This window comes from Thalia democratica, chromosome 9 (assembly GCF_965202585.1).
Source record: "Thalia democratica chromosome 9, ktThaDemo2.hap1.1, whole genome shotgun sequence".
Classification (NCBI taxonomy): Eukaryota; Metazoa; Chordata; class Thaliacea; order Salpida; family Salpidae; genus Thalia; species Thalia democratica.
The window spans coordinates 12,065,568-12,088,333 of record NC_139173.1 but is presented as its reverse complement, the minus strand read 5'-3'; the positions used below and the strand labels follow the sequence as shown (position 1 = coordinate 12,088,333).

Genomic DNA, 22,766 nt, shown 5'->3' with positions numbered 1-22,766 from the left:
TACGTACAGAAATTTACATTTTATTGTTAAAACGATTGAATCAATTATAAAGAAATTTAATTCAAAAGTAAATTAAAAGTAATAAAAATAATTGTACATTAATTTTATTGATGGTGATATTTCAAATGAACGTTCGCAGTGGGAACAAGTCCAGACTCGTACAACGTTTCATGTAAGTTTGTGTAAATTTTCTTAGGGAAACTTGTAACAATGTCATAAGATATAGCACCAGACTCCCTGTAATTTGTTAAAAAAAAATAAATCTCGACATTACAATTTTTATTTTACTATTTTAAATGCATAGTTACAAATAACCCCATACTTTATTTAAATCAAATGAAAAGGGTAAAAATATGTGTTTTCAAACAAAAATAACGTTTCAGCTTATTTATCTTTTGCACCAATTTCTAAGACTTAATAAAAACGTTTTGTTTAGTATTAAAATTAATTTGAATCATTAAACTCTAATTCGATACTGTAGAAAGTTCAGATTATTTATATGCAAGTTATTTTTACCTTTTACTATCAATGGCTTTCTTGAGATCAAGTAGAGTTTGTTCATAGGAAAGTTCAAAATTAAAAACTTTATCTTCCGTATTAACTCGAATTTTAGTTGTTTTGTCTTCCGTACTTTCATTATCAAAATTATTTTTTGAGCTAGCAACTTTTTCGTTTTCGAAAACAGTTTTCCTAGAAATATTTTTTTAATCCTAATTACTGAGATATAAAACAAACAACTAACTTATTATCATTGTCGGTAATTAATCTCTTAATTTCATCTTTTATTTTGATGACTTTTCCTTTTTTGACAACAGAGTCTGGAAGTTTTTCGATTAAATTTGAAGTAGAAACAAAAGGTTTATGGATGTCTTCAATCCCGTGAATATTTTTGTTTACGTAATCACCTGTGTTTTATATTGATATAGTTTAACAGTTTAATAACTCTAACTCTTCTTGCTTAACGGAACTCAGTTTTATAAGCTATAAAATCTTAATCATTGAATCAATAGCAAAATATTTCTTTAAATACACATAAATTTCACCGTTGTATCGAGCTTCCAAGTTAATAAATGTTGAGATCCAGTCTGTATTATAATTCATATATACAATAAACTACTTTATATTTTGTATTTGAACTCAAAGATTTGTATTGAAATTGTAAGGCTTCAGGTATAACAGTCGTTAATAACAAGGCTTAATTTTCAATGCTTTGTGTACACTATGATTGCAAAACATTTCGTTGTTATAATATCAAAACTAATTTTATTGTGCGACTAAAATAATAAATGAATTAAAAAAATTCTACACGTTTTACTGCAAAATAATATGCTTAAAAAACTAAAGAGGTGTTTTTGAAATAAATATGTTTAATAGTGAAATTTTGATTCTGGATACTGTTAAGTTTTACACTCAATACACCTAGGTGAAAATCCTGTTAAAATATAAAAAAACCTTTCATTATAAAAAAAACCGATTTACTGTTTTACAATACAATTTAAGGTTATTAATATTTTATATATGTAGCCTTCGATTTTACTAGCAAGATTGGTTTAAAACTACTTTTATTTAAAACTCTACTTAAGATAAAGATAGAAAACTTAGCTGAATTGAAGGTCCAACCTTTTTTTACGAAAATCAACTTTGTCTTTTGTTCAAAGGCTCATATTATATACTATAAGATGCTTTTTATAGATTAGCAATTTTCTATTAACTGTTTAGGACATGACCAGTTTTGTAAAAAGTTTTCAATACAAACGTATAAAATATAAATTTTACATAGCAATTTTTTCACAATTTTACTACAAATCTATCTTTTCCTTTGTTATTGAATCAATTTAAGTCATATTTTAATAATTTTATTTATATTACAAACAAACTGTAGGACAAAGAATTTTTAAAAGTTAAAGTTTTGACCAAAAAAAAATCGATATATTTTTGTTTTTTTTATTTAAGTTAAGTGTTAGTAGAAAACTAGTTTACTAGGAGTTATTTATAATTTGTTAAAGATTGGACTGAAAAAGTTTTAAAAAATGCTCAAAATTTGTAGAAGTAAATATATTTTTAGTAAAACAGCCTTGTTTTTGCTTATAAGAAACTCCCTATTTTTGATCGCTTATACGTCAATTTTCTTTTTTAAACTGTAAAAAACAGCTGGTAACTTAATCAAAAAAATATATATCTAAAAAAAGGTTTACCCCTTCCATGCCGTTATTGTTACAGAAGATAAAATTAAAACAGTAAAAAATAAATGCTTTACTTTTGATTAATCCTCACTTAAGTTAGTAATATATTTTAAACTAAAAGAATATCTATTTTTGGTCATTTGGACACTTTAAATTGCTTCCAATCGATATTTTAATAACTGATCTGTTCTGTTGATTAAATAAATAAAATTAACTAATAAACAAAATTTTACTCATTCTTATTTTATCAAAATTGAACTTTTCACAAATGTATTACGTACTTACAGTAACAAAATTAAATATCTATATTTTTTTATATAACCGTACCAACAAGTTTTATTTATTGAAACCAAATTTAAAGTAAAGTTGGACATAGGCCATTGTTTTAAAAACATTCGTTAATACATAACATTAAAACTAAAAACATAAAACGATTCCGAAAAATTTCAGCTAGTTAAATATTAAAAAATTGTTTCACGCAACATTCTTTTCAAGTATATTTGTTTCTTTAGGATAAGATAGAAAATATAGCATCTTTACTTATTGAACTACAATCACCTCCGCGCATTGTGTCCGCGGCAAAACTGCGTAACTAAACGAGAGGTAGCAAATATACCTACTATATTGGCTGTTTTTTTATAATGCATTTATAATCTTAGATGGGTAAGAAGTAAAGGAGAAAAATAAGAGATTTTATGCCATAAATATTGTGAGGAGTTCAACAATGTACTATGTTGGATTTAAAGAAACCTAAAAAATAAAGAGCAAAGGCATTGAGTTCAATAATTTCTTTATGGAAGCCAGAAACCAAAAATGCAAAAACCTCAATTTTATTAAAAAACATTTAAAGCTACGTATAAAAAATTATGAAACATTGTTAGCTCAATAAATCTAAAACATTAAGGATTTTTCTTATTACTTCTAGAGAATTCTAAAACTCGCAACTAAACGATAGTGCGTAGAATCGCGAGAATTGACTGTACTTTATAATCAATTATGTTTTGTAATAACGAAATCAATTACTACGAAAATTACCGGGGATCTAAAAGAAAATCTGTAAAGATAAAGAGAATCTTATGCACTTCGTAAAGCTCCAGAAAATTTACGTACAGAGCAAAACATATAACTTAAATATGATTTATAAAATACCAGTAATAAGTTATTTACGAAGCTTTGAAAAAAACAACCGTACTCTAAAAAATTAGTATTTCTGAAATAATTTACTATTTTTAAAAGTACAGACCATTGCTAATAAAAAAAGAATTAAAGAAAGTAGATTCCTGATAGTTTAGATATAATGCAGTTCTTATAAAATATTAATTGTTCAATTTAAGCTAAATATCTGTTATAAACGGTTAGTCACATATAAAATTAAAGGAGCAAAATATAAGTTTATAGTTACAGTTTTACACAATTTATAGTTACACCGTTAATTAACAAGTGGTAATGGTATCGACATTAAAACAATTAATAAAATACTCAGTCGCTGACTATAAAACACTTTAAAACCTTTATATTTTGACTCTGCATCCAACTTTCTACCGAGTCCAGGAAATTTAGCTCTTTGCTTAGGATCGACATACGTCACATTCCGATGATCTGTGACCTGGTAGATTAGACGTTAGTTTTTTGAAAGTTAAAAAACAAACAGTATGTATTGTACTTGCAACACAAATATTTAAACGGCAACCTTAATTGGAACTCCGTCGGGAAATCTTTTTTGCAATTCAGAAGGAAAATACCCGTCGATGATGTCCAAAAGGCATCTCTGAGTTGTGTTGTCGGTGAATGGGCGAAATGGTCCTTCAAAGAGTAAAATTCCGTTTGCAAATAACTTCAGCGGCACAGTTTCTTGAACCTAATTTTATTTACAAAGAGGAATACAAAATAGTAGTCAATAACAAAGTAGTAAAACATAGTCTTTATAAGTAAGTAACAAAGAAAGTGAAATTGTGTTTTCTATTGTTTTTAATATTCTGAATACAGGTCGGTAAGTTTTAAAAAATATAGTTATCAGTAAATTAATTTGTATTTAAATATTTTATATACCTATCAAAAAATAAATCTAATCAGTCTCTAAATAAAATAACTGTATACATAAATTTTGTGGTTTAAAAAGAGATTAGTTAATAAATAAATGTTTTAAGATAAATAAATGTATTTTCTTCAAAAGTTCTAAAGAAATATTATTAAAACTGTGCAAAATAAAAATAAAGTATTTTAAGTTTAAATATAAACTTTCTTTAGATATTACAAAAAAGCAAACTTTAAGTGTAGCGCCAGAATAAGTTTTATGTATCTTGTGTTCCCCTTCACCAGCTATTCTGTTCAGCTTTTGTATATTGTTTATTATTACATCGAAATTCGGTATAGAATAAGTTTCTTCATCTTCGTTACCTAGAGTTATTTCTCTTAAAAACCAAAAAAAAATTTAATATACAAATATGTATTTCTTATAAATTTTTTGATTAAGAACTTTTAACGTTTAAAGTTAACCACTTTTTTTTCTTCAACTCTAAAATTAAAATACAGTGAACCAAAACAAAATAAAACTGTGGTAACCGCATTTGCAGTACTTGATTGTACCCATAACAGGTTTACCCATTTATATAAAGTTTACAATATATAAGATTTAGTCTGACATAACATCTGAAAAATGTTTGTCTATAAAATTCATTGTTGTTAAGTTTTGTAATTTGTAATAAAATCTAATGTAGTAATCATTAACAAAATAAACCATAACATAAGCTGCATATATAGTAAATAAAACAAGTATTTAACCATAGGAGGAGTCAGCAGCCTTTATAAGCAACAAGTTGGACTTAAGTTCTTTTGGAGGCCGCCGTATTTAATAATACTATTCGATGAAGATTTTTTTTTAATAATTATACAATTACCACTACAGCTTACTCCCAAGTAAAATGAAATTGTATCGGTAAACTTTTGTAATATGAAAATTATTTGGGTTTATTTGCATAAAATATTTTAAATAAAAAATTGGTTGTGGGCCGTATGGATGACAACTATTTAGAATCAAAGTTTTTTTTATTTACTCACTAACAATGTTAAAACTTCTTAAAGACTTCAAAATTCAAGTTTTAAACGTTCTGCTACTTAAAGTAACAAAAAATTTGACTAAATTTATGACTATAAATGACAAAAATAATAAAAAACTTGAAACTTTAACATAAAAATTTACTTTATTACAACTACTATGAACAGAATTCGTAATTATACGTCTTGTGTCTTATAAAAACCAGAAACTAACAATTGTATACTACAAAAAAATGATGAATCGACAGTAAAAATTTGACTTGTAACTTAATGCAGAATAGGACAGTAGTTTTAATACGAAGTAATAAAAAATTTTATCTAAAGTTTTTATGTAACGTAACTATAAATTTTTATTTATACTTTATTTTAATGAAAACATGTATACATCTACTTTATTCTATGCTTATATTCTTTCATCACAGTAATTATTTTTTTACAGAACCCATTTGTTGTCGATTCGTTAAGACACAGAAACATATGTTGGTATAATAAAGGAAGATTGGTGTACTATTTGTTTTTATTTATATTCCAGTGAAGTTATTTTACTAGGATCTTTTGTTAGCAAATGATTAAACCTATATTTTTGAACAGTTATAAATTTTGAATACATTTTTTTAAATATTGCTATGTATATTGTGATCTGGTGGCATACCTCACAACAATATAGTGTCCTGCTGATGATGTAAGTACCGAAATTTCAACGAGATAAGTTGATTTGAAACTTTCAATGTTTTAATTAAAAACTGCAATAATATTAGATTAAAAAATTAAGTCCACATATTTTGAAAGTATTAAAAACAAAAATATTTGTATAGTTGTTGAGTTAACTCATTTCTTTATTAAAAACAAAAATGCAGCTTGAGTTGTTTGGTTTTATTAGTTAGCTTTTCTTAAAAAAAAACTTTTGCATTACAAATGCATATAATAACTACCTTTAGAGGATGTAGATGCGCTTTCACTTTTCGAAAATTCGTCGTCTCCAACCCAAACCAGTCCATAATCAGAGAGAAATTTCTGCAACAGATATTATAATTTGTTCCAAATTTAAAGTCGGAATTCGCTTAATCTTCAAGTAATTTTTTAATGTTATAAAAAAATGGAAAAAAAATGAGGCTTGAATCTCATCTATAAATTCAAGAACTTTTAAAACTTCGAACCAATAGAAAAAAATTTCTACAACAAGAAATTCACTTTTATAAAACAATTATTAAAAACGATTTAGGTTTAACTTATTTTAAATCTAAGTATAAGTATCTAAGTTTAAAGATACTTTCTTTTGGAAGTAATAATAAAGCAAAAAAAAAACTCTTTTAACTTCCTTGTAATAGCTTTGTATTAGTTATGTTTTTAAGTTGATAAATTCTAGTTTTTATTTACATAAAAGTCGCATTCATTAACTTAATTTAAAAAAAACTACTGCACAGCTACAAAGTTAAGTAATAAAGATAATATTTATTAGTCACAAGTACAAGATGCAAAGCATACAGTTTACTTTTATATAAGAAAAGGTAAAAACCACTAAAAATAAAAGTTACAGCAACTAAGTTTGTAAACCATGGTTTGGACGCTCTCAGGTAAAATTTTACACCTACAATTGGATGTAAAAGTTTTATTACAATTTTTTGTGAAAAGTTTTAATCGTCTTATAACTTTTACTAATTATACAAAAAATAGTTATGTTAAAAATAAACTTTCGACGACTACTGTATACTTAAAGTTCTTAAGAACAAAGTTTAGAAAAATTAAAGGCAATTATCAATCAATAATATCAGACAAATTATCATAAATATATCAAAACACAGTAGCTTACTTCAAGTGAGTATAAGGCTAGAAACATGTAAAAAAAGTAATAAGTATATTTTATACGTCAAAACTATTTTAAAATACATGATTACGAGAAAGTGTTATAAGTTTAGAACTAGCGGAATATAATTTTTAATAATTAGTAAAATTTTGATCTAAAATATTTTACTAAGTGAACACTTTACTTATCTTAAAACAATAAACTATCCACCTATCAAGCACAAACAATTAAAGTACTCCAAAAATCTGAACAGTATTTAGAAGTTTTAGATAGAATTTGTCACTGTTTTTAACTCCGTAATGCTTTTTTTGTTTTATTACAAACTCAAAACTTTTATAGATTTAAATATAGATAATATTTTTCATTGATACACATTGTCAAAAATTCGGAGATACTTTCTGAATTTAAATATAGAATTTCATACATTAGAATTTTGAGAAAATTTTAATTTTAACTGAAATTAAATAAGCATTTCAAGTAAAATAGTAGAAGCAAAGTATATGAGTAAATATTTTACGACCTCTAGACAATCCACGATTTACTGTTCCTCCTAAACTCACTACTTATTTTAATTCTTGCCGTTACAATCAAGCAACTGTCTTTCCTAACTAAATTTTTTTAAGCTTCTAAACTTGTTCAACTTTTTCTAAGCAAATTTAATACTTTTCTCTTTAAACAAGCTTAATATTTTCCTTCTTAAAAGTAACAACTTGGATTATAAACCAACTTCTCGTAAAAATCAATGGATTTTTTTTTCAAATTTGATTTATTATTTGTCAAGTGACTTTAATTGGAGTAGTGAGTTTTGGCTTTAGAATATTAAACTAAAATGCTACAATGTATATCCTTTTAAAAGTTTTTAACATTTTTACTAGCTATTCATAGTTTTTAATGTAATTCATTCAAACTTTTTAATAAATTTAAACATAATAGAATTAAACAACCTCCATTTCGTAGATTTGTTTTTCGTACAACTGACTCTTTTTTTCAAGCTTAAGTATTTCGTCTGCTTTTTTTATGTTGAGTTTATAAGTTTTGTCTAGATTTACCTTGTCCTCTAAAACCTTTAAAATTAAAATCGGTTCTATGTGCTTTTAATAAAATTACTATAAAAAGTTTAATACCCGTAAATATATATTCAACATTTAAAGACAAAAAAAAATCGTGTTACAACCGTAACTTGAATTTAAAATTAAATGTCTTGAAAATGATATACTCTAAATAATAAGTCCATTAATGAATTCAGTACTACAACTGAATTTACTTGGATATATTAAGTTTCTTAGTTTTAAAAATTGTACGTAAATAAATGTTTTTTTTTAGCTTTAAATTGTTAAAACAGTTAAGAAAGTTAAATTAGTGCGAAACTACAGTGATTAAAAATATTTAATAACTTTTACAATTGGCAAACAAAACCTATTTAAACTTATAGAATGATCCGAGCACTTTTTATAATCTAACATTAGCACTTATTTGAAAGTTTTAATGCGAATACGTTAAGTTTTTAATACGTTACTTGTTATAGATAAAAATGAAATATTAAGATAAGGTAAATTTTTTTAAAGGTTTTTTGACAAAAACGTTAATAGGAAAACTCTCCATTGTTGATTTTATTGAATTTTAAAAACTAACTAAATTTTTATTTTCTTCAAGGATTTTTAAGTAAAATTTTTTTTAAAAAGATTTAAACCGTACAAGCGTATTGAGCAACAAACTCTTAACAAAATTAAAAAAGAAAAGGTAATAAAATATACTAAAAATAAATTAATTTTCTATTATTTTTTTGTTTAGACCGAAAAAGTTTGAATACAAGAGTTTTTAAAACTGTGGGTAAAATAGTCTTAGTTATTCATTTTTGAACATAGTCGTTTTTAAATTAATTTGAGAGTAAATTTAAAAACTGAGAGAATATAAAGAAGATTGCTAAAAAAATAAAAATATACATATTGACTTAGGTAGTTTTTTATTTTATGCCTTCTTTAAAAAACCTTTTTAAAACTTTCAACTTGAAAACATGAATTTATAAAGACTCATACCAATTGTAAAATGAAAGTAATAAACATTTCAACTGTATTTAGAAAGCTAAACGCATATACTACAAAATACCTTCTTGTTTTGATAATAAATTGGTTGAGTAATATCAAAAACTTTTTTTATGACAAACAACTTAAAACTATAAAGTTTACACAAATTACAAAAATTAAACTCCCAAAGAATAAAAATCTTATTCTATTGAAATTAGTTAAAATTTCTTAAAAAAAAATCAGAGACGAAATTTCAAACTTGTAGCAAAGTAAGCAAAATAAAAAAAAAATAAAAAAACAAGACTATTTACAACTCCGAAAAATATCTTATGCTACTGTTTAGAATACAAAATAAACTACTACAAATCTAGTACACAAACCTATAAACAGCTTTCAACTACTATACTGATAAATAATTGACTGAAAGAAAAAGCAAACCTTGATCTGTTTTTCCTTTTCTATCAACTCACGTGACTGAGAAAGGTTTTGTTTTTCTAGCATTGATATTCGTTTAATCATAGAAAGCCATAACTGATTATCATCTGGTGCACTTAAAGCAGGCTTTGAAACTTTTTTTGAACCTAAAAACAGCATTGTTGCATTAAATATGGTTTAGTTTTATGTCACATTTTTTTACATTATAAACATGCAATAAACAGATATAATTTATTTTACTTAAAAACATTAAAATAAAAAATTAAAATAACCATACCATATATCTTTTATTTAAAATAAAACTAATAGAAACATAAATTAACATTGAGTTTATGATAATACTACCTTCGTATTTTTTTTTAATCATATTTATATGCTAAAAATATAGCAAAATAAAAACAAACTTTCAGTAGACCATAACTAAGTTGTCTCTTAAAAACTATACAAGAAATTAAATTAAAAAATTAACTTAAATTTTAATTAGTTTTTACAAAACATTGATCATGATAAATAAAAAAAGTTCAAAATTTAAAGCATTAAACGGTTAAAATTAATAATCAATCATTTTTTTTTGTGTCAAATAAAAATTTAAAACTCTACTAGAAGTATATCATTTAAAGTTATAAAATTGTATTATAAATGCTAGTAAACTTACCTTGTGACAATTCTTTCATAAACTCTTTTTCATCAAAACTATCAATTGAAGACCTAAAAGGCATATACCTTTTTCTGAAATAAAGCAAATATTTATTTGTTGTATAATAACATTTTTTCAACTCTTATTTTTTCTTATATCATAATGAGCTACTGGATATTAAACTATTTTTCATTTCAAAAAAATATTTTTTGTACAAGTTATATAAAACTTAATAAATAAAGAGCATGCAACAAAAAAATCAAGAAGTGCCTGTTTTTTGTTACGTTGAAAATTAAATAGAGAGCTTGAAACATTAAATGTTTTTTTTATCTTAAAGTTTGACTAAATTTCTAGGAAAAATTTTTACTTTTTTAAAACTTGATTGAAACAAAACTGTTTTTATTTATTAAAATTAAATTTTGGAATGTTCTTATTTTCATGATAGTCTTAAATTTAAAAAAAATACCACAAAAATATTTAGATAATTAATGGATGTGACTTAAACTTTTAACATTTGTAAAAGTATTTGTTTCTATTCAAAATATAAACTAACTTTACTTTCCTAAAACCAATGCCCCTAGCATTTTTTAAAGAAACCTTAACTACGTAAACGTTAAAAAAACTCTAAAAACTAAAGATAAGATTTGTTCCCACATTTAAAGTTGCAATAAAACTTCCAGTAGAATAGCAGTAGAGTATAAACTATGAATTTATTAGTGGATGTTGTTTTGTAGCTATAGTAATAAATTTTAGAAATTTTCTTTTTATTTATTCAAAGGTTGTCAACTTTTAAACAAGACAACTTAATATTCAAAAATTTCTAAATAAACAATTCAAATTAATTTTTTTTTGAACCTTCAGTAGAAATAAATAACGGTTTTTAATAGTAAAAAACATCAGTCCTGGACAAGAAGTTAAAAGGTATCCAAGAGGTGTGCAACTCGATAACTGAAAGGTTGTTTATGCACCAGAACCTAGGACCAAACATTTTGAGCTGTTTTTCTTTTCTTTCAATAAACTATATATTAAGTCCCATACTCTACCCTTTGTAAAAATACACAACAGTAAGTGTGTTACATCATGTGTATTTTTACTTGCCTCATTAATATTTTACTTTAAACTAAAGTAAAACAAAAACAATTTTAAAAAAAAATTAAAAAAAACCTTGGTGTTATGTCATTTGGAGAACATTCACAAAACTAAAATCTCAACATTAAAAACATATCATGAAGATCAAATCCCTAAGCAAGTGTTCACCAACCCTACAACATAAAAACACACCAACAATGTGATTACTGTCACCAGAGTGAACCCACAATCAGTTGCTGACATTAAGCAATTCAAACATAAAAAAGTTTTTTGTTTCATAAATATGTTAAAAAGGGGTTCAATCTTAAAAATTCTTAGTTATAAAATTGGAACAGGTTAATTTAAACCATATTTTTTTTCTAAATATCTTAAAGTAAACATTATAGTATTACCAACCTAGTCTATCTGTACAAAAAATTATTTCTACCATAAAAACAAGAAAAAAAGTTTTATATCTGTTTTTACAGCAAAACTTTGTTCACTAGAATATCAAACTAGTGTAAGAATAAAATAAAAAAAGTATGAAACTAAACTTGTAATATTTTTATTTATTACAGATAAATACACCTTGTTATTAAATTAAAATAATGTTTAATGATAAAAAATTATTTTTATCACCATTTAAAATCTTTTATTCCAGATAATTAAAACAATGCTATAGTTTTTAAGTAAACTTACTCCTTTAAACGATTATTCTTGTCTAAAGATTTAAAAGGACCACTCATTTTTGTTCTGAAGTTTCATCAAAATATTAATTTCATTTGTATTTTGTTTATTTTAGTATTAATTATATTAGCTCTTGAATCTGTAAAATATAGCAATTTAGCTTGTTAGTTTCTAAGTAAAAGAAAAACCCCTACGATAAAAAACTTTAAGTAGCTTTAACTGGGTGGTATTGAAAACTCAACTAAGATTTTTTTAAAGCCCCTACTTAAGATAAATAACTAGTTAATTTTAATTATCTTATCTGAAAATAAAATCCTCAAATAAATAACTAGTAGATTTAAACTACACTCTCAGGAAAAAACACTTTAAATGTAGATGATATAATTTTTGTTTACAATAATAATAAATACCATAACTGATATACATTTGCAAATAAGGAAAAAATATAGTAAACTGTATATATATGTATACCGTCTTTTTATAACAAAAATATCTTTTTTTACGTCATTATATAATATTATTGTTTATTGAACAAAAAAAAAAGCGCTCAAGAAATTTGGTCTGAGGACCAAAACATTGTTAAATAATGTTAACACTTTGGTTTTTTCGTTTGTTATATTAATTTTTTTATTTAAAAATTTATCAAGGCGTAACTAAACTAAATCTTTGTCCTCGATATAATAATTTAATTTTACTAATTCTATTAGGTGCTTTTTGGTTGACCTACTACAACATGGCTCGTTTTGGCTAATTTTCTTGAAACTTTTAAAGCAGATGAATATTTATCTAAAAGTATTTTCGCTCCAATGTACTTCACACCTACTTTTTAATTTCAATTTTTTTTAACACAAAATCTAGGGTAGAAGGCAGCAGTTTTTAAGGCACAACAGGCCGATTTACTAGCACAAGTTCTACGTGAGCCATTGCAGGGGCGTGTTTTAAGTGAATTCCTGGATTACCCAAGACTTGGTAAAAACCAGTATGTTGAGTTTTAAAAATTCCTTTGAAGCAGAATTAAAATTTATTTAAATACTAATTTTAATCTCACTACCAAGGATTTTTGAACACTAAACACACTGTTTTTCACCAAACCTGCTTGAGTGTGTAAAAGTGCCAGCCAAAAGTTATCTACCTGAAGGTCTGTTAAGTTTAATAATAACTTGAATAATATTATTTTTTTATTCTAGAACTGCATGCAAATTTGTTAATGTTTTTATCGTTCCATTAACATATATTTTGATATGCAGGTTTAATTTAAACCTTTTTGTATTAGAATCAAATACTTTTTGTTTTCATTTTAGTTTAAAAGTTACCTAAAAGCGTTTTACTGGAGCTTTACTTTTTTATTAACTTTTTATTTTTTAAGATTTCTAAGTAAATTTTGAAGTATAGTTTGTATATTTAAGGCAATAGTCTTCTAAGCGTGCACCAGTGCACAAATTTCATTTTGGGGTGCTCAAAGTTCATTTTAAAATTTCCACTAGATATTTTGAGATTCTTTGTAAAAATTAAAAATAAAAAGGTCTAAGGTACTTAGAGTTACCCAATGTGACATTTTAAGTAAAAAAAAAAAGTTTTTACTATTTAAAGTTTTTCATATCTTCAATTCTGACAATACTGCGTTGTAGAATTTCTAATTTAGTCTGATGATAACTGTAGAACATTATAATAGCCTAATTAATTCGCTGATTTTTAAAGTCATCACAATTGAATTTTCAATTAATCAAGGTGTTCTAAACTTTGTGAGATTTTTTCATTTATCCAGTCGAAACTAAGCACAGGATGATCTAGGCATAAAAATTATAGAATTTACAAAAGCTAGATTTATAAAAACTAAAACTTATGGTAATTGAAACAAAATATTTTAACCCTGGCGGTAAGCATTAAAAAGAATTTAGTTAGTTAACAGTTAGTTAGTTATTTAATTAGCAGATTTATAAAAAAAAGTTTTTTGAAGGTGTGCGACGTATTATGAAATATATACCCATTTAAAAAAAGTTAGTCTTTCTAAAAGGCTTCTATCTCACATAGAACGTTTGTTTACTGTAGTATCTGAATCAAAAAACTTTTTGCAGCTGAGTTTTAGTCGTGTTTCAAAGCATTCTCAAGTTCTACACTGCATGTTACATCTAAACAAGAAGTTTTTAATGCATTTGATTATTGGTTGAGCCACAACTTTGACAAAAGAATCATTTTTGCAAGCGACCTTTTACTAAAAGTACGACTCAGATTGTTATAGTAGTTTTAAGTTTTTCTTACATCAAAATTCGACTTTTACCAAGATGAAAAGTGTTTACAATTAATGCAAAATAATTTAAACATTGAAAGCCATAGCAATCAAAGATTTCTACTAGTTACAGATACTGTGATTAAGACATACTTTTTTGTGGAGGTTACTCTAACAGTATGTTTTTAAGCAGTGTACATGTAGTTGAATAACAGAAGATCACGCGACTTTTAAAGCTGCCTTCTTAATAGAAAACTTTTTTAATGTGCATAATGAAAGGCGCGTTACGTCTGTTGACAAGTATTCTATATTTATCAAAACTTGGTAATGTGTATAAGAAGACGATTGGAAATTGCACATCATTGTGCTTGTGGTTTGATAGACAAAATTTATTTTTGCGGAGGTCATCTGTGTATCATGTTTTGATACAATAAGCTACACATAAAAACAAGTTGCTGAGATGAAATATAACAAAACTGATGCGGCTTGTTTAGCTTATCAAGAAAAAGTGGTCGTTTCTGGTAGATATGCTAATGGTAGAATATAAAATGCAGTTGAAGCATACGACTTTATTTTTAGAAATAAAAGCTTAAATTGCACTCTAAAAAATTTAATATGAACTGACTAAAGACCTTGGATCTTTCTCTTGAGTAAACGTACCTAAAATAAATATTTAAAGTCAAAACTTGAATAATTAAAAGTAATATAGTAACACTCATATGACTTTTATGTTATCAAAAATTATATAGTACTATTATGTTATTTACTGTGCAATGTTGGACTCAGGCATCAAAACTTAAGCCAGTTAAACAGAACACACAATGTGGAATATTAAATAAAAGCATTTATATTCAACGAAAAATAAACATAAACAAAACATCAAACATAGTTAAAATTATGAAAACTCGTTAACAAGTTTTAACTTATTTGATTGATATAAAAAGCGATAACTTATGACTTACAAAAACATTTGTACAAAATTAATGAAACTAAATTAATATTCTGTTAGAGGGGAGTTTTAGGGAAATAAAACTAATTAATATTACAAATATTAAAATGAAGAAATCGATAATTAAATTAGATAAGATAAATATTATGCAATATTATTTATTTATATTTCTATATTATTTTTGTGAAAAGTTACTGAAGTTTACTGATATTTATATTATTTAAATTTAATCTTTTTGATTTTAAGCGAAAATGATCCACCTTCTCACACGATACCACATCCTATGGTAGTTTGTTCCAGATAGTCTTTGCTCTACATGTATAAAGTAAAAAAATTGAAACCTGTAATGAGTCTTCAGTTTGGTTTAACAATTCTTCTCTTTTATTGTTATTCTGTTCATAGAATGAAACACTTTAAAACATATTTAATCATTTCAAATTTTAAGACAAAAAAGTGATGTACAGTTAAAACTAAAATACCCTTTTTAGAGTGCAATTTAAGCGTTAATTTTTAAGAATTTATTTTTATGTTACCGTGTTTCAGGTGTAAAGTAAAGTTAAGAATTGTTAAATCCGTTTTAATGATATTATTTGTAAATTTATTAGAGTAGTTTTTAAAGTTGTAAAAACCAGCAAACTAAATTGCTTCAAAACTACTCAGCACTTAATAAACTTTAGACGTTTTTTGTACACAATAAACAAATAAGAGCTCAAAAACTTTAGTCAAAGGACGTGGTGTCGAGAAGACCTTTGAGTCATCATATCAGTTCAGGTCATTGAGTAAATTAAAAATCAATGTTATAACACCCTGCTATAAATTTTAGTTCAAACAAGACAAAATCAGCAAGCTTAAACATAATAAAGAAACTTTAGGTAAAATTTGTATTTTAGTATTTTATACTATTTTAATTGTTTAATTTTTGTACTATTTTTAAAACAGTCCATAGTTTCAAACAAGAACTTATACAAATATTTTTTTTACTAGTGTAATATTTATTTTTTAAAATGAAAAAAAAATCAAATAATATCGGGTTAATAAAAAGAAAAATAGCATGCATTGTAACTACTGAAATTAAAACAAGGCAAATTATGGTTAATAAAGAATAAATAAGAAGCTGTATAAATTACAAACGACAAATACATAAAAAATCATATGTAATTATATAACTATAAAGATTAAACTTTAAGTAAAATTACTATATAGCAAATTTTTTTTCAACTTTTAAAAATTAAAAGAAAATTATTTTACATAAAAATACAGAAAACAAGTGTTTTTATTAATATTAGTTTTCTATAGGATCCAAATCCAGATAATATTAAATCTTAAAAACTTTTGTAGCAAAATAAAACTTCATCATTAAATTCAACATTCTTTTATTACTTATATTAAGAGTGGGCGACTTTATTAATAGATTAACGAAGAATGGCCTTCGCGTGCAAAACATAACAAAAAAATATTATTGTTTTTAAACTGAAAACAAAAACCGCTGTTAAACATTTTGAGTTTGAGCTGTCAAAATTGGGTAGCTGTCTAAATTGCACGAGCGTACAAAACTGCACGAACGTACAAAATTGCACGAGGGCACAAAGTTGCACGAGGACACAAAATTGCACGAAGACAATTATGCACGAGGGAATAAAATTGTACAAAGATAAAATTGCACAAATATACTTTTGCACGAAAGGTCACTTTTGCACGAAGACACTTTTGCACGAGCAGACAATTTTGCACTGAGACAATTTTTATTCTTTTTTTGTTTACTGCTACTGTAACCCCTAGCCCTTACCCTCGGTCGGTAGGTTTTAATTTTAGTTTTGATTTTTATTTCTTTTTTTTCTCTATATTTTTTTAATTTTTTTAATAATTTTGTTTTTACTATCACTGTTACCCCTAACCCTCGGTCGATAGCTTTTTTTTATTATAATTTTTTTAAGTTATATTTCTATTTTTACTATCACTGTTACCCCTAAACCTTACCCTCGGTCAGTAACTTTTTTTTCCTTTTTTTATTTAATTATCTTTTGTTTTTTATTTTTTTTATTACTTTTTTTTTTCTGTATTTTTATACTCTCGTGCAAAACTGTAACTCGTGCAAAATTGACCCTTGGTGCAAAATCGTTTTCGTGCAATTTTGTTCCCTCGTGCAAATTTGGCTTCGTTCAATTTTGTGCACTCGTGCAATTTAGTCCCCTCGTGCAACTTAGTAACCTTGTGCAATTTTGTATTCGTGCAATTTAGACCCGTTCCTGTCAAAATAAGACACTAAATGTAAAAACTTTATTTGTACAACTTTAACTTGATAATTAGAGTTTGACTATTATTATAGTTTATTGAACGACAAAAAAGGCGCTCAAAATATTAGGTCCTAGGACCTGGTGCACGAAGAACCTTTCGTACACGCGTACTTTATGCAATAGATCTTTAAAGAGGTCAGCAAAAATTTAAAAGAAAAGAATTCCTTATGCTTTAAAAGAATTCGAACAAATAAAATAATGATCTAAACATGATTGATATAATTATAATACATTTTTAAAGAAGTCTAGTAACTCTAAAATAAACTAGGTTAGTATTTTTCTAAAGATGTAGACATTTACTGAAATTTAGTGTGAAAGGGTAATAATTACGTCAACACTGTAAAGTACGCACTTTTACATGAGTTCAAGGTGCGTACCTTATTGATGTACTTTAAACAGGGCGAAACTATTGAAAAATAACTAGTTGGCTGTTTTAAACACTATCAAAGTATAAAACATACTTAAGTTTTTGAAACAAAAACAAAGAATTTTAAAAGTCTACGACGAATACATGCGAAACTTCAACTAAGCTAGCTTATTAGTGCTATCAAAAAAAATAGTTAACAATTAAATTTATTAAAACAAAACGAGTAACTTATAATTAGAATATTTTTTTATATTAAACTGTGTACATATCTAATTATAGCGGAAGTTATGAAGCAATAATACGTCAACTATTGTCTGCGTTAAAGCTATATTATTAATTATATAGTTTTAACAGTTCTTTGAACAACCTTTTATATAGAGTTGATGAAAAACTACAACGTATTAAATAAACCAATAAACGGTAAATAAAATATTTTAGTTAATGGAAGTTTAAAGAAGATTTAATTTTCGATTATTGTCATTCTTAACAACTATGAAAACTTAAGAAAAAAATTAAGAACTGATTTTTGGTTAAGAATTACTCTTTTTTATTTTTTTTGTTACTTAATTATCGCGTGAAATAAAAAGTTAATTCAAGTAACTAAATCATTTATGTTAGTCAGAATAAAACATAAAAGCAAACTAATAAAACTATGACATATATTATTTCTGACTAAAGTGTAACATGTAAAAAAGTTTAAGCTAAACTTTTAATTTTTTTAAACTTTAATTTTAGTTAATAACTTATATTTTAGCTACCGTTTTTTCTAAAAGATTAACATTTTTATTTTAAAACAATGTAATAAAGTAGTTGGGAGAAATCTTTATTAATAACGTTGAAGTTTGAAAATTAAGCTTTTCGTTAATCATTTGTTTATAAAAGAAAAATTAGTTAAGTTTTAGAATATATGCATTTCGTAGATATTTAAAAAGAATAATTGTACAGCTAAGCATGTATTTTAAATATTGTAAAATTCTTTAAAAAAGTAATTTTAAAAAGAAGACTAGCAAAAATTCAAGTTAATCAAGTATTCATTATATATTTTAGATTTAAATACAAGATTTATTAAAAGTTCAAATCAATCACTACTTATATTATGATTTAACTAGTGTTACTCAAAGTGTGCATTGTACACAGTAGAATGTACCTGTTTTAAATAAGAATGCACCTGTGTTAGATTGCTGAAACACTGCTTTTAGTAAAAAAAAATTCGCACTTGCTGTTTTTATTATAAATATCGGAAAGGGGATTATTAAAAATTATTTAAAATTTTCAAAAATATATAATAAAATATTTTATGATCTATTTATTATCTCTTCTGGTGTGTTTTATATTACTTACTTTTTATAGTTTAGAAATAACATACTCATAGTTTTATGTGAAAAAAAAATCATACTTTAGTGGATCACTTTTAAAGCTTTTTATTTAATTAATAACTATAAAGTGGTAAAAAAACTTATTCCGTATTTTACACCACAGTTAGGTGCAGAACATCATTAAAAAAGTAATAACCTGCAACAAATTTCCTAATTTTTTTTACTCAATTCTAGTAAGTTCAAATATAACTTTACTTATTTCAGGTTTACAGGTGTTCTAAACAGTTAATAAACATTTGTTTTAACGCTTTTGATTAGTGTTTTTTTTGTAAAGTTATTAATTTTTAGATGGAAATATCTGTACTTATTACAATTGTTTTTACGTTTTCACTTTATGACACAAAAGCAAACTACGTTGATGTAAAAAGTAGATACATTCGATCAACCACATTGGAAATAAAAGACTCAGATAGAGATGCTTATGTTAAATTTCACAACGATGTCAGGTCAAAAGTTAGTATATTTGAAGTGTTAATTACTTTTGTTAATAATAATGCTTATTTGGCCTATTTTTAAATTTCAGACGTATTTGTTCTACATTCATGTGTTTTATATCTTTATAATATACAAAACTTAATTGTTGTTAAAATATTATAAATTTGTATTTTTTTGCTAAACTTTACTTTGTTTTATCAAAACCGTTTAAGTTAAATTATATAAGTTCAAACCGAAAAGAGTCACTTTCTCATATAAACTATAATTTTGTGGCTTTTAACTTAAATTATTATAAATCTAAGTAGTGAAGTGGTACATTCTAAATATAACTGTAAAAAATTTATTTTTTGCATATTTGTTTCCTTTAGGTGAATTTTAAAAAACATCTATACTATTATTTTTTAAAAGTATATGTTATTAAAAGACAATTGTTTGTCGAGTTTTGAAAATTAAGTAACTTGCACTTTTTAAACATACCCTAAAAGCTAAAACCTACAAAATTAAAATATACTTTTATTTTAACTTCCATACTTACTGTTTAATCATTTCATAAAGATCAGTCTGCCTACAGACCATAACATAGGTAGCTTTAAACCTAAAACTTTCCAATTAAAAAACTAACATATTCGTGTTAATTTATAAATTGAATTTTTTTAATTATTTATAGCTTAGGTTTAAATAAACTAATAGTATAAAGTTTAAATTAAAACCTAGTAATTGCTTCTATTTTAATCTTTTTGTTTAGACAATTTTGCTGATTTTTAGGAAATGTCATTGTCTACGAAACCTATCATTTGGAAGCCGTAAGGTTTTTGTACACTAGGTTTTTGGACCAAACTTTTAAACGCTTATTCTTTTTTTGTTCTTTATAAAATACATCTAAGTAAGGTCGTAGAATGTCAAATTGATAGTTTTGATGGCCGTATGGTTTAATATAATTATGGTAGAATTTAAGTCATATATTTGTCATACTATTTAGTTTGTATTTCCAAAATTGGAAAACTTATAAGCAATTATTTTTGATTATCACAAAGAAATTTGAAAGCTTTAAATGTCGTGGACAAGACGTTAAAAGGTATCTTGGTGTGCGACTCGATAAATGAAAGGGTTTTTTCGTGCACTAGGTCCTAAGACCAAATATTTTGAGCGCTCTTTTTTTTGTTCAATAAACTAAACTATACTTTAAAATAAATGTGTTTTAGGTTAGCCCTGAAGCAACAGATATGAAAATTTTAGTGCATGACCAACAACTTGAGGATCTCGCAAAGAAATATGCGAAAAAGTGTGTTTGGAAACACAGTAATAAAAACGTAAGAAAGACTGCAAAGTATCCATCAGTTGGTGAAAATCTTTCTTATAAGTATGGTACAGGTTACAATCCTGACTTTAAAACAGCTGTTAAAAAAGCTGTAAAAGGATGGGCTGATGAAGTAGAACACTACAACTACTTCAGAAATAAATGTGGACAAATTTGCGGACATTACACGCAGCTCGTTTGGGCCAAAACTGAAGCAGTCGGTTGTGCTGGTAAGTAAGGAATAACTTTAAATAAAACTAATGTAAACTTTAAGTATAAATAAGTGTTTTATTTTATTATAAGGATATTAAAAAAAAATTAAATATCGGTTTTATTTGCAGTCCAAGCGTGTGACCACATTTCTAATGCTGGAAACAGAGGAAAAAATACAGTTAAGTACTTGACAGTTTGTAATTATGGACCAGCAGGTAATTATTATGGAGAAAAGCCATATCTTAATGGAAAAGCTGGGTCTAAGTGCTCGAGTGGAAGTAAATGTTTTAAAAAAGCTGACATCATAAAAGAAGTAAAATTAACTAATACAAATGTAAAAGCTAGTACAGATACAAAAGTAAACACAAATATAAACGTTTTCTTTTGTTGCATTTTGTGCGCTATTACTGTCGTGAACTTTACTATTTTTATCTACATTTTTTAAAGTTAATTTTTTTTAAGTACTATAATTACTATTTTTTTAGTTAAAAGCTATGGGTGTAAGTATATTTAAAAAAAAAACTGTTAATGTATTCAAATTTAACAATGTAACAATATTTTTTGCTACTTGTAAAACATTATATGATTAAAAGTTAAACAAAACTAAAAGTAATTTTAAATTTTTTGATTTGTTTTTATTCTATGGAAGCTACATTTTATATGAATTTGTTACTCTAACAACATTTGTTATTAAGTGCAATAGACAAGCTTGAAAAATTTTCAAACTGTTATAAGTATATCAATACTTTATTAACAGTTTAAATAAAGGACATAAACAATTATACTAAAATATAGCATAAAACAATTTTTTTTCGAAAACTATGAACACGTTCTACAATTTTATTTTCAAACAAACACTTTATAACTTGATAAAAAATCATATCAAGTAGTTATCAAACTTGTATTTTTTTTTACTCTTTAAGTATCTTATACTTTTTTCGACAGGTTTTGTTAACACAAAAAAAAACACTTACTTTTGGATTGAAGTAAAAATTGTCACATGCATAACAGTTTCTTTACAAAACTCTAAATTATCTTTAATTTCACTAAAAACTGTTTAACTTAAAAGTTTATTTCAAAATTTAATAATTTTTGCAAATAAACATTAAGTTTAATAATTATTTTCCTAAATTTATAAATAAATCATTTTCATAATATTTAAATACCTTCTGAGTTTAGCTTGTCACCGACTTATGTAGTGTTATCAATTTTGCAAAGACTAGCAATAGTACTCAACTAATCCCTCTTTTTTTTCTCTTATTTAATACAACAGTAGTTTTGTTTTACTTTACGTTATGCTTTTTTTAAACTGTATTTTTAATAACCACTCACACTTAAATTGCTAATAAAATGCTTAACAACTTTATATAGTAAAATATCTTTAATAACAAGAAACTAAGTACAAATGCAAACTGCGTACTTAAGCTAAAAAATTAAAACTAATGTAACAATTTTTACAAAATCTTTATTGCTGCAAACTTGCAGTAATTTACCAAGCTACGTTACAGCAAGATAATATTAAGTTAATGTAACGTAGTATGTAGTGCATTTTAACCTTCTTGTTTTGTTGACTCAGTATTGCATAAACTAAATACCGAAATAAAAGCATTAACTCACATAATGCACTTAACTAGTAGAAATATTTAGGTTTCGTCAGCTAATCTTAGGTGTTTTAAACATTGTACAATAAGCTGTAGGCTGTACGACCATTTACAG

The 22,766-nt window shown here is 25.1% G+C and overlaps 2 protein-coding genes across 2 annotated transcripts; one reads left to right on the top strand and one right to left on the bottom strand.

Moving 5' to 3' along the window:
- Positions 1-104: 104 nt before the first annotated feature.
- On the bottom strand, positions 105-12,025 carry LOC145844826 (UBX domain-containing protein 11-like). Its single transcript, XM_082952246.1, has 11 exons — positions 11,905-12,025; positions 10,156-10,229; positions 9,504-9,646; positions 7,986-8,105; positions 6,170-6,251; positions 4,450-4,580; positions 3,874-4,041; positions 3,693-3,789; positions 743-905; positions 517-690; positions 105-237 (listed from the first exon to the last, which is right to left on the bottom strand). Exons 1-11 carry the CDS (start codon positions 11,949-11,951, stop codon positions 105-107), a joined length of 1,332 nt encoding a protein of 443 aa, XP_082808372.1. The 5' UTR covers positions 11,952-12,025.
- A 7,368-nt stretch (positions 12,026-19,393) lies between these two features.
- Positions 19,394-21,753, top strand: LOC145844825 (GLIPR1-like protein 1). Its single transcript, XM_082952245.1, has 4 exons — positions 19,394-19,558; positions 20,743-21,067; positions 21,179-21,328; positions 21,746-21,753. Exons 1-4 carry the CDS (start codon positions 19,394-19,396, stop codon positions 21,751-21,753), a joined length of 648 nt encoding a protein of 215 aa, XP_082808371.1.
- Positions 21,754-22,766: the final 1,013 nt, after the last annotated feature.